The sequence below is a fragment of the Myxocyprinus asiaticus genome, chromosome 5, assembly GCF_019703515.2.
Source record: "Myxocyprinus asiaticus isolate MX2 ecotype Aquarium Trade chromosome 5, UBuf_Myxa_2, whole genome shotgun sequence".
Taxonomy (NCBI): Eukaryota; Metazoa; Chordata; class Actinopteri; order Cypriniformes; family Catostomidae; genus Myxocyprinus; species Myxocyprinus asiaticus.
Window position 1 is genome coordinate 17246878 of NC_059348.1, and position 12410 is coordinate 17259287.

The following is a 12410-nucleotide window of genomic DNA, read 5'->3' on the forward strand; positions in this document are numbered from 1 at the left end:
CCCCTTCTTACATGACTGTGCAGAGATGGTAAAAATATGGAAATTATACCATATTTTAATTAGATAACTACTAGGACTGCACGATTTGATAAAAACACCATATTGACATTATTTTGACAAATATTTGCTAAATGCATACTGTGATATGATAAACATTTAACATCTCATATGCTGAAAGAACAAAAAGGCATACAATCTCAATGAATCTGAAATTTTCAGACTGTGCTGATGATGAAATTTGCATTGCGCATACTGTGTGCATAGCAAACAGCAAAATGGACAACCGAAGTATACTTTGGCCCTTACACTTCACACTTAAGTCCTTTTAAAAGAACCAAACTCGGATCCCTTTCAGCTGACCCAAAAGTGAAAAAATAAAAAGAACCCAGTTCACTTTGCATTCACACTTTACCTGGACTTGAAAGTGGATCTCTTTTTGGTCCACTTTAGTTATAATAGTTCTTTCTATAACAGTCTGCATTTTCTTTCATACTGTTTTGAACCTATTGAATAACATATTAACAATATTGTAATATATTGTGTTTTAAATGATCCTTTTAACATTTTTCATTATTATAGCCAAAATATGTCTGGAATTGCTTCCATAATTCAAGTTGTGAGTGAATGCAGACTTTAAGTGAAGACTTAAAGCGAATTGAACTCCTCCTGAGAGATTGAGTGGAGTGTGCACATATTGCAAACCACTCTGAGACCACTTAAACAAACTGAGTGTGAAAACATTCTACCATCACACATGCTTATAATTTGTAGTAAACTACAGACAGAATAGAGTGCCGTCCCTTCACTTTGAAGCACCCAGCACATCCAGATAATATTTAATTAAATAACAGTCTTTTGTGGTTTAAAAATAAAATAACTACTAAGTGTATTCCGTGTTATTTAATAGCAAAGTGAAAGATTGTAGTGGAAAGTTTTCATTAATATTCATTTTTTTTCTGCTTTGTTTTCAGTGTAACAGTGGTGTTCGGTTTTCTGTCTTTATGCTGATTCCAGTGATGATAGGAAGTGTCACCTTCCCTGTTTTATATTAATAAAACATGTACAAAATATGTTATTACTACTACTTTTATTATTACTAATGTTATAAAGTTATATATATATTATTACAAAGGATGTAACAAAAAATACAATACTGAATCTTTGGTTTCTCAATGACTGCATTTACATGCACACAGATATTCAGATATTAATCAGAATTTGGCCATATTCCGATTATTTAAGCATCACGTAAATGTATTCATCTATTTAAGCCAATATTCCAGTTTCAAAAAACCTGAATAAGACAGCTGGCATGTGCCTGTATGAATCTGAATTTGGTTCATGTAAACGCCTTGTTCAGAATATCCACAATAACATATCTGTATATCTAAGTGATATGAGACACTTATGTCAAGTGATATTAGACACCTTTTTTTTCTTTTTTTTTTAGTGAGGAGTACATTTTTCACTAATTTTACAAACATTAGAAGAAACATCATTGCCTACATTCATACAGTCCCTGATTGCCATAACCAAATGATGTATATCTGTTTTCTAAAAATCTGAATAGCACCACTCTCATATGGCTGTATAAATCAGAATTTTGGTTCATGTAAACAGCTTGTTAAGAATATCTAACATTTATTTATATCATTGCATCCAAAGAAAGGTAATTCTGGGTGATATAACCAGAATATGAACCATAATCAGAAAAATAAGTGCATGTAAGCATAGTCAATGTCTGTGGCTGTTACGGCCCTCATTATTATTATTATTATTATCATGTGCAATTACTAGTTTTTACCTGACACTGCATTCTTTAAATCAATTTGCAACCATTTTTGTAGTGTAGTATTTCATGAGTAAAAATGTCATTTTCTTTCAGTAAGAGAAGAGAAATGTAAGAAAATAATCACAACTATCTGGCATGTATTAATTTAGATGTAACAATTTCACATTTAGTTAATGTGTAACACTTTACAATAAGGTTACATTTGTTAACAAAAGTTACAATGAACAAAACTTTTACTGTATTTATTAATCTTGGCTAATGTTAATTTCAACATTTACTAATACATTTTTTAAATCATAAGTTGTATTAGTTAACATTAGTTAATGCACTATGAACTAACATTTAACTAACTAATAATAAACAATTGTATTTTTATTAACTAACATTAACAAAGATTATTAAATGCTTTTAAAAATATATTGTTCGTTTGTTCATGATACCTAATTCATTATCTAATGTTAACAAAAGAACCTTATTGAAAGTGTTACCAGTTAATGTAATTTAATCTTTTATTGTTCAATGTATATTTATCATAGATTTATAAATAAAGCATGAATAAAACTGTTTATTAAAATATTAAGATACTAAATCAAAGGATGAAACTGTTTGGACACTACAGAATTTCACTGTGTTATGGATGTGCATTGCAAATAGATGATCTAAAGCATCTGCCTATGATGACATATAATTATTAATATTCTTCTCTGTGAACTTAGATGTGTGCATTAGCTCTCTTCATTTACCTGATTCACTGCCAATAAAAGCTTCACTGATTACCAGATATAAAGCAATTTTTTTTGTGTAAAAGTGATGATATCCCAACACATAAATTATATCTACACATCGCATGTGGGAGACGTTTGGCTTGTGTTCTCCTGTTACTCCTTGAAGCAGGATGCATGACTGGCCACGGCTCTGCAGACATGAAGTATAGCAGAAATATTTTTGTTCGTCTTTCAGAGTGTTAATCTGGCAAGGGTCGTTTAAGATCAAAACCCTGTCACATTATCGTAAAAAACTGATACGTGCATTTTGTAGCAGATCTCAGTAGCAGATCTTTATGATATTGAAGAAGAGGAACCTGTGTATCTTACCAGTTCTGTCAATTGAAGTTATCCCCCCCCCCCCCAACAAAAATTCATGAAACACTAGTAGACCGTGAATTGGCATTTTTCCCTTCTTTCAAACTACTTTCCTCCCTTTTAACCTGCAATATAAATTTGTTCCTTGACGCTGTGTGTAAAGGGCCTCACTCCAAATTCCCATAAATTTCTCTTACAACTAAATTTACTCATTTTAATTTCTTAAAATGCTGCTTATATGTCATGGCTTCATTATCAACATTTTTTTTAGATCTTTGATGACTTGGCCCTTGTCTTTGAAGACACATACCACTTAAAGGAATAGTTCATCCAAAAATGAAAATTCTCTCATGATTTACTCACCCTCATGTCATCCCAGATGTGTATGACTTTCTTCTGCAGAACACAAATTAAGATTTTTAGAAGAATATTTCAGCTCTGTAGGTCCATACAATTCAAGCGAATGGGTGCCAAAATTTTGAAGCTCCAAAATAAAGGGAGCATAAAAGTAATCCATATGTCTCCAGTGGTTAAGTCCATGTGTTCAGACATGATATGATGGGTGTGGCTGAGAAACAGATCAATATTTATGTCATTTTTTGTCAAATTCTCCTCTCTGTCCATTAGGGGGCGATATGCATGAAGAATGTGAATCACAGGAGAATTTATAGTAAAAAAAAGGACTTAAATATTTGATCTGTTTCTCACCCACACCTATCAAATCACTACTGGAGATATTGATTTAACCACCAGTGTCATCTGGAGTACTTTTATGCTGCGCTTATGTGAATTTTGGAGCTTCAACATTTTGGCACCCATTCACGTACATTGTATGGACCTAAAGATACAGATCTGGGATGGCATCAGGGTGAGTAAATGATGAGAGAATTTTCATTTTTGGGTGAACTAACCCTTTAACATACAATAAATTGAAACAAAACCAAACCACAGATACAAGAAAGAAAGAAAGAAAGAAAGAAAGAACTCACCATAAAGCAATGGGCTTCTAAATGTTTTTAATTTATTCTTTTTTGTATTATTATTAAAAAGAAAACATTTGATTTATTTGATTGGACATTGATTTTTTCCTCAATAATATTCAGTCAAAATGACTTGACAGTGGGTTGGAATATACTAAATGACAAGGGTATAGCTGGCAACTTTTCCAGTACATAATTGTTAAAGTCAATCTTTCAAAGGAGCTTATCATCTACAGTAGGGCTTGCATTTTTCTTCCACAGGTATAACTTTGGTGTGTGTGTGTGTGTGTGTGTGTTTGTGAAAAACAGTTACATGACAATTGGAATAATCACAGTAGAAATGAGTGCATCTTAAAAGCTACACTCACAGCTTTATATATGACCAAAACAAATCACAATAGAATAGGATAACAATAATGACATTCACATTTACTGCACCTAAAATGACTTCTAATATATAAAGTTATTTTAGGGATTGTTATACAGAGCCTACAAAGGTTAAAAAGTTTAGATTACATAGTATATGCCCCTATCTTAATAGGGCCAAAAATATTTGATACTAACGATAATAAAAAAATTAAAAAAAGAAACTTTGCCAAAATGAGGCATGAATCCTAAAGGATTCTGTCAGCTCCAGTTGGTAAACATATCATAAAAGAAGTATGGTGCAAAAAGTTAGCAAATTACTCTACATACTGTACACTACCTGTCAAAAGTTTGGACAAACTTGACTGAAATTGTTAAAACCCTGTTTGATCTATAGGTTTATGCTCAAATGCTTGACATTAGTTTGTTGGCAAATATAAATGTTGGCTATCAAGGTATTTTTAATAATTAAAATCTAAAAGTTGGAATGGATAGTGAAGGAAAAGCAGGCAACAAGTGTCCAGCATGCATGAAAATGAATGTACTTCAGTACTGATCAGACATTCCCAGGTACAGTAGATAACTCAAGAAGTTGGTTGAGAGAATGCCCATAGACAAATAATTTGAAGAAGTGAAAATATTTGCTTAATTCCCATACTTTCATTTGTGTTATTTCACAGCTTTGATGTGTTTACTGCTATACTGAAATGTGTAAAACATAACACTTAAGAATGTGGGTAGGTGTGTCCAAAATATTACCTGGTAGATTATGTAAAAGTTGAACATACACTGTAAAGAAAGTAATACATATAATTACCTCTTAGTTAAACGTCATGTTTGATGGTGCTCAATAAAGCATTTTCAATCAGAGAGCGCATGTGTGTGTCGAGATGCATGTTTAATTCCTGTATGTGCACAGCAGCGTGATATATAGTTAGTGTCTGTGTGTGTTTGTACATGTGTTAAGGGTCATTAGGTCTTCTTGGGGCAGAGGTGTACCAGTCTCCAGCAGTGGCAGATTGTGTTAAAAAGCCTGCAGTGGCATGAAGCGCAGGGGTCACAGCAGGGAGTGAGCGAGGAACAGCTCTCCATTAATCCAGCACAACGCCGTGCTGGAGTTTGGGCTGGAGGAACTGCCTCAGGTCTGGGCTTAGGTCTCTGGAAGAGACAAATTTCCATGAGACAAGACTTAACAGGGTAAAGACCAACTAATATATTTCTATTAACTCAAACATTTTAATGTAAAAAAGATTTACATGGTTTCTGAAAGGAATAACATATTGTCTATGATGGTTATATGCGCATGCAATCTACTTGAACAATGTTATTATATGGTCTGGACATCTAAAATGAACTCGCACATTAAATTAGGGAATAGTTCACCCAAAATTTAAATTCTGTCATTATTTACTCATCCTTATGTTGCTTCAAAAGAATATGTTGGGCAGAATGACAGCCTCTGTCAATATTAACTTTCACACAGTCGTTTTCATACAATGAAAGTGAATGGTGACCAGTGTCAAGGCAGCGTAAAAGTAATCCATTCGACTTAAGTGGTTAAATCAATGTCTTCAGAAGTGATATGATAGGTGTGGGTGAAAAACATCAATATATAAGTCCATTTTTACTATAAATCTCCACTTTCATACAGCCTTCCTAAGCTCCTAAGACGATGACGACTTTTGTTTTTGGCGATTCACATTCTTCGTGCATATCGCCACCTACTGGGCAGGGAGGATTATTTATATTAAAAAAGGACTTAAATATTGATCTGTTTCTCACCCATACCTATCATATAGCTTCTGAAGACATGGGTTTTACCACTGGAGTCGTATTGATGACCTTTATGCTGCCTTTATGTGCTTTTTGGAGCTTCTAAGTTTTGGACCCTGTTGACTTGCGTTGTATGGACCTACAGTGCTGAAATATACTTCTAAAAAATATTGTTTGTGTTCAGCAGAAGAAAGAAAGTCATGCACATCCGGGATGGCATGAGGGTGAGTAATGATGAGAGAATTTACATTTTTGGGTGAACTATTCCTTTAACTTTATTGAAAGGCAGTAACTGCAATCTGATTACAATAATTTAGGTAATGGTTACACTCCTTTTTGAATAAGTAATTAGATAACAGTAGTTAATTACTTTATTAAATTACATCCAAAACTGAAGGTGACTGAGGCTGTCACTGCAAAACATCTCCTTTTGTGATTTACAGAAGAAAGTCATAAGGGTTTGAAACAACACGAGGGTGACTACATAATGACAGTTGATACAACCTTCATTTTTGGGTGAACTATCTCTATAAATATTTTGTTTTAAATAAAAAATGAGTAAAAAAAAAAAAAAAACAAAAAAGGTTATTTTGGGTCTATGTTATGAGATCTCCTAAATTACATGTTGGAAAGTGAGTAACTTACCACCACATGATGTCTCTGCTGAGACAGATAATGAGTCCTGGCAAAGAGCCTCTTTGGCTTCTCCTGATTCCATACTCCTGTTGGACACATAGACACCCATTTACTTTGAATTAGGACTTAGAACACATTGTGAAGGCAAACCAAAATCTACAAAAATACAATAGACTGTACAGGTCTGCAATAATAATAATAAAAAAAATAATAAAATGAAAAAATATCATGGCTTGCATGTTATGCATATACAAAGTTTCTTAATTTTAATTGTACAATTCTGAGCCTATACATACAAATACATCAAATATGTTATATGAATAAAATTATACTACTGACTATTAAAATGTTTAGTTTGGCTGATGCATGAGGATCAGCCACATTAAACATTTTGATTGTAATGTAATATATTATAATTTATATTATATTCAATATAATTAAATTACATTACTTATTCTAATATAATGTAATTATATTTGTATGATGTATTATTATATGTATAGGCTAATTTACAACATAAATTAGATATATAATCTTAACTTTAAAAAACAATTCAATATAAATGTATTTAAATATATACATATTTAAATAGTATCATTATATTGTAGTATTTAATAAAATTACAAGGTAACACATTACAGTACTGTTTCATATGTTAACATTAACAACATTAGTTAACATGAACTAACAATGAACAACACTTTTACAGCCTTTATTAATCTTGGTTGATGTTAATTTCACCATACTAATAAATTTAAAGTCAAAAGTTGTATTTGTTAACATTAGTTAACTGAACTAACATGAACTAACAATGAACAATTGTGTTTTTTTATTAACTGACATTAACTATGATGAATAAATGCTGTAGAAATATACTGTTAATTGCTTGTTCATGATACCTAATGCATTAACTAATCTTAACGAATGGAACCTTATTGTAAAGTGTTACCAATGATAAAATATTACATTAAATATTATAATTATATTTTCATTTCGTATTTTTAAAAGGCTAATTTACAAAGTCAATTAGATATAATCTTAACTTTTAATTTTTTTTATATTAAATAACATTTCATTTAAATATATTAGATTTTTTAATAATATTTAATAAAATAATGAAATGCAATGATCAAATATTACATTAAATATTATAATAACGATATTTTTATTTCGTATTTAATAGCCTCGTTTATAATATAAATTACATGTAGATGTAGATCTTCTTACCTGTTGTAGTGGTGCTGTGGTGCGCCACGTCGTTTTCATGCTTTTTTTGCACATCTATCCTGCTCGTTTCGCCTGTGATCGACTGAACAGCTGTGAAGACCAAACAGATGAAGAGCAAAAATCCTCTCATCATCACCGTCGTCATTTGTCGATCAACTTAAGTCTGTAAATGTGTCAGATAAGTGCAAGGCTTTCCTCAAGAAGTGAGTTCTCTCTGTAATAAAGCCCACCGTTTATAGAGCCAGCAAACTCATCCACGCCCAGTTTAAGGAGCACTCCTCATTCATTTCAGTAGGAGGACATGAGCCAAAGCGGCACGTTTATTGTTACCGCATTAGAAACATCATGTACTTTAACGAGTTTCCACACATCAACACAAAGTAATCTATTATGACAAAGGTAACCCCCCCCCACTATTAATTAAAATAAAGACAGAAAATTATACAATCTGGCAGTATTTCACCCTCTTGCTCTGACACAGTTAAATTATGACTGATGGAGACAATTCTAAAAGTGCAATTCAAAGTCACATGATCACTTTCTTGATTGTGTGAAGTTTATAGCAATCTCAATCTCAATGTCAATTGCAATTTTTTAAGCTAGAATTGTTGCTCTTGACAAAAATTGATCGAATTCGATCAATTTCAGTGGGAACTGTTTGTGAACAACTTTTTAAAAGTCATTTCACAGATGCGCAACTGGACTGAGCTCTGGGTTTTGGGCCACATCAGGACAATAAACGTCTGAAACATTTTGCTGTCTGAGGTCACTGTTCTGTTGGACACTGAATCGTCTGCCAGGTGCACTTACGGATCACAACATGCTTTCCTCCAGGATGTTTCTGCACTGAGCTACATCCATTTTTCCATCTTTATCATGAGTTTTCCAGTCCCTGCTGCAGAGAAACACCCTCAAGGTAGGATGCTGCCACCACGATAATATTGTTTTCAGTGTGATGTGCTGTCTTAGGTTTGCACCAATAACACTGAATCCCAAAAGTTCAATTTTGGTCTCATCAGACCAAAGAATCTCCCTCCAAATGGCTGTGCCTCACGAATGTCTTTATGTAAATTACAAAGTAGTTTTGACATGTAGACTCATAGACGTTCCATATTTGATCTGATTGCTTGAGACAGACTGCTGTCTTGTAGTATTCCCCTGGTTTTGTCATTTCTGTTATATTGTGTATAGTGGGGATTTTCCCTCATGCGATCTGCATTATACCGTGTGGAGAAGACACAACGCTTCTTCCTGTTTTATTGTATCATGCCCCCTTGGAATTAGGTGAGGTTTGGTAGCCTATCACTGAGCATTCGTGAGGTATTTTAGGCCGGCTACGTGTCACCTAGACACGCGTCATGGTCTAATGACCACCCCTTTTTCCAGTATCAGACCCTACCGCTCCAAAGGTATGTGTTGTTGTTGTAAGGTGTTAGGCCAACTGTTTGGCTCTGGTACCAGGTGCTAATGTTAGTTCCTTTTTATGTGATAGCTGTTGTTTGTGTGAGGCTCATATCGAGCTCCGCTGGCCAACTGCTGCCTTCCTCCAGTCTGCCTGTTCCAGATACCGCCCGTGTATTCGTGGCTGTAATTATGGCTATAGCTCCAACACTTTTTGTATGTGAAATCATTAAATACGATGGTGAATAAAACACGTGTGGGTTAAATGTTTTTAGTTTTTTGTAACTGTCTTTTTTTATAGGTGAAATAAACTGTTCACCGGGATGTGTATGTCGGCAGGGCTGAACATCCAACGCTGCTGTTTTGTTTTACTGCTTAGGTTTGCTTTTGTTTTTTTTTTCTGTTTGTTTCTGTTTTGTTTGTTTATGACCCATTTTGGTTTTTGGTATGTTTCCATTAAAATCTCTGAAAGTGCTGTTTTGGGACTCATAGAGACAAGTGTGATATCTTTGTCTCAGTATTTGTATATCTTGAGCCAACGAGATCGTCATACGAGTTTGGAAACCATGTTTTGTTCTGGTTGAAACTATTTTATATTGTTATTGTTTGTGTGAAGTTGATCTTAGCAGGGTGATTTGTCATCAGCTCTCTCCCTTTCCCCTGCTCTTCACACTAACATACATTTTCTTTTGTGTGGGTTAAAACCATTGTTTGAGTTTGTTAGCTCTGTGTCCTCTTAATTGTGGCCAGAGTTTGTCTTTTTGTTTTGTTGATTTATCATGATTATTTTACTGAGGGCCCAGTGTAGGGGGCTAGCCATTTCCCGCTAAATGATGGTAGTGCCCCTGTCACATGTTGAGTGTTGTGTATTCACAAATGATTCACCCATGTGCTTGTGAGAGTGTACACTTGTGGGTGAAGTGTCTTTTTATCGGGGACTGCTGCACTCGGCTAGTCTACCTGCTCCTGGTAAGAGCCTCAGCTCTCTGTGTTCAGCAAGTGTATTTGCTGTTCTATTCTTGTGTGTGTGTGTGTGTGTGTGTGTGTGTGTGTGAGCGTGTGAGAAGCCTTATTGCGAACCACGCTTTTTACACGTTTTAAATGATGGAATGAATGTGCAGTGCCCATCTGACTCATCTAATGTTAAAATAAATAAAATATTTTTGTGCATTGGTATCCATGTCTCTAGCCCTTTTGTTTTGAAAAACCCCGTTTTGTGATTTGGGTTAGTATTTCCCTTTTAATAACAGGGTGGCGTAGTCTAATTCTTTTTCTAACTTAAACCTCAATTAGTCACATTACATTGTTACTTTGCCCACCACTCCGTGACATGATTTTTATATTTTATCTGATTTATCTTTGATATGCTATCTTGGTATTTTGTCTCAGATATTCTTGTAATGTTGTGTAGAGTTCCACTGGAAATGCACTTTTATAGGTGAAATGCTAATATAAAGAGGCCTTTGAGGAGAATTCGTTACATCAGGACTAATGGAGTTGTGTCAAATAAGAATGGATAAATGTGTAAATTCAAACATATTCTAATAACTAAAACATTTGGGGAAATTACTTAACATTTTAGACATTGTCAAATATCTTTCAGATGATTTTATCCAAGGCAACTTGCAGAGCATTCAGGGAACATGCATTCCCTAGGAATCAAACCCATGACCTTGGTGTTGCAAGCACTATGCTCTGCTGACTGAGCTAGTAAAAATGTCTTGGTAGGGGTGCTGCATGTTTCTTGGAACTATAAAGTATTGTGGCGATGGTATAAAGTATCAATTGACAGAGATTTTGCAATATCAATTATATCGCTTTTTCTTGGAACTATTTTATATTTTGTAATAGTAACAGTGCCAACTGACTCCACTTACAGCAAACAATCCAATAAATAAATGCAATATTATATAACCGTACATGAAGGATCCAGTTTAGCACTAAGTAAATCTTTGTACCCACATTTTTAAGGCATGTTTTTGAGAATCTTGTGTGCTGTGCACCGACCCGTAATCAACACTCTGAGACTGAATTATCTAAAAGTATGATTTACTTTACAAGTTTGCATGTACAACCCAGTCTCCCTTACAACTATATCAGCTCACATACAGATATATATTTAGAGTAGCTTATTGAGTCTAAGAATTGTTCACTTAGCTGAAGTACTTGGAACAATCAATTCCTGATGTTTTTTTTGTTTTTTTTTTTCCACCATTGCCTTTTATGTTGCCAACAACTCTGTATTTAAATTTTTGTACAGATAGTGGTCTACTCTGCTCTCAGAAAGCACTAGCATGGTGCCAATGCAGTTTTTAAGATGAAGTGAGGTTGTTGCAGAGTGTACATAAAGTTGTCAGAGGTATTCCTGTGATGGGTTATAAAAGTTTAAATCAGCATTCCACAGTTCTTATTAGCCTTTTTGTAACAACCATAAACTTGGTTACATAAGGTTAAAATTCAGTTTTCTACAGTATGTTGGCAAATAAATGCATTTTAGTGTAGTGAAATCTCAAGATAAAGGTTTAAAGGGATCATGACACAAGGAATCACATTTTTCTTAATCTTTTGACATATAAGAGGTCATTGTACTATAAAAACATACTGTAAATTTGAGAACTGAAAACTTCCTCAATAGAAAAAGAGCATTTATTTAAACCAAGCTGCAAAACGACTTGTTTGGAATTTGTGGAACTTGTGATCAGTGTTGGGTGTAATGCATTACTAAGTAATTAATTACTATAATTAAATAACTTTTTCATTGAAAAAAGTAAAGGATTACTCTTCATTTTTCAGTAATTTAATTAGTTACTTCTGATGTAATTGCGTTAAATACTGTATAGACTATAGAAAATTCTATATAAAACAATAGTGAATTTAAAATATAAATTTAACATCTAATGTTAAAATATGTTTTCTAATTTAACGCTGCTCCCTTAAATTCTTTGGCCAGTTCGTGAATTTATTTGATTTTATATGATTTATTTGAAAGAATTAAACAGTAAAAGATGTAATTAGTAGTTAGTAATTAATTACTTTTAGAGTAACTTACCCAACACTGCTTGTAACGTTACAAGGACTAAATACATCTGCATATGACTGCCTTTTCAGCAAGACATCATGGCCTATTTTTCGTCATTGCACCCTTGGCCCCAC

The 12410-nt window shown here is 33.6% G+C and overlaps 2 protein-coding genes across 2 annotated transcripts in view; one reads left to right on the top strand and one right to left on the bottom strand.

Annotated features, from left to right (window-relative positions):
• Positions 1 to 2561, top strand: part of LOC127440611 (uncharacterized) — a 76960-nt gene extending 74399 nt beyond the window's left edge. Inside the window, exon 61 of the mRNA XM_051697290.1 lies at positions 972 to 2561. Within this exon, the coding sequence (XP_051553250.1) occupies positions 972 to 976 (5 nt within the window). The 3' untranslated portion in view covers positions 977 to 2561. The remainder of the gene's footprint in view (positions 1 to 971) is intronic.
• A 1318-nt stretch (positions 2562 to 3879) lies between these two features.
• On the bottom strand, positions 3880 to 8071 carry LOC127440382 (agouti-signaling protein-like). Its single transcript, XM_051696910.1, has 3 exons — positions 7857 to 8071; positions 6639 to 6715; positions 3880 to 5378 (listed from the first exon to the last, which is right to left on the bottom strand). Exons 1-3 carry the CDS (start codon positions 7999 to 8001, stop codon positions 5193 to 5195), a joined length of 408 nt encoding a protein of 135 aa, XP_051552870.1. The 5' UTR covers positions 8002 to 8071; the 3' UTR covers positions 3880 to 5192.
• Between the last annotated feature and the right edge of the window lie 4339 nt (positions 8072 to 12410).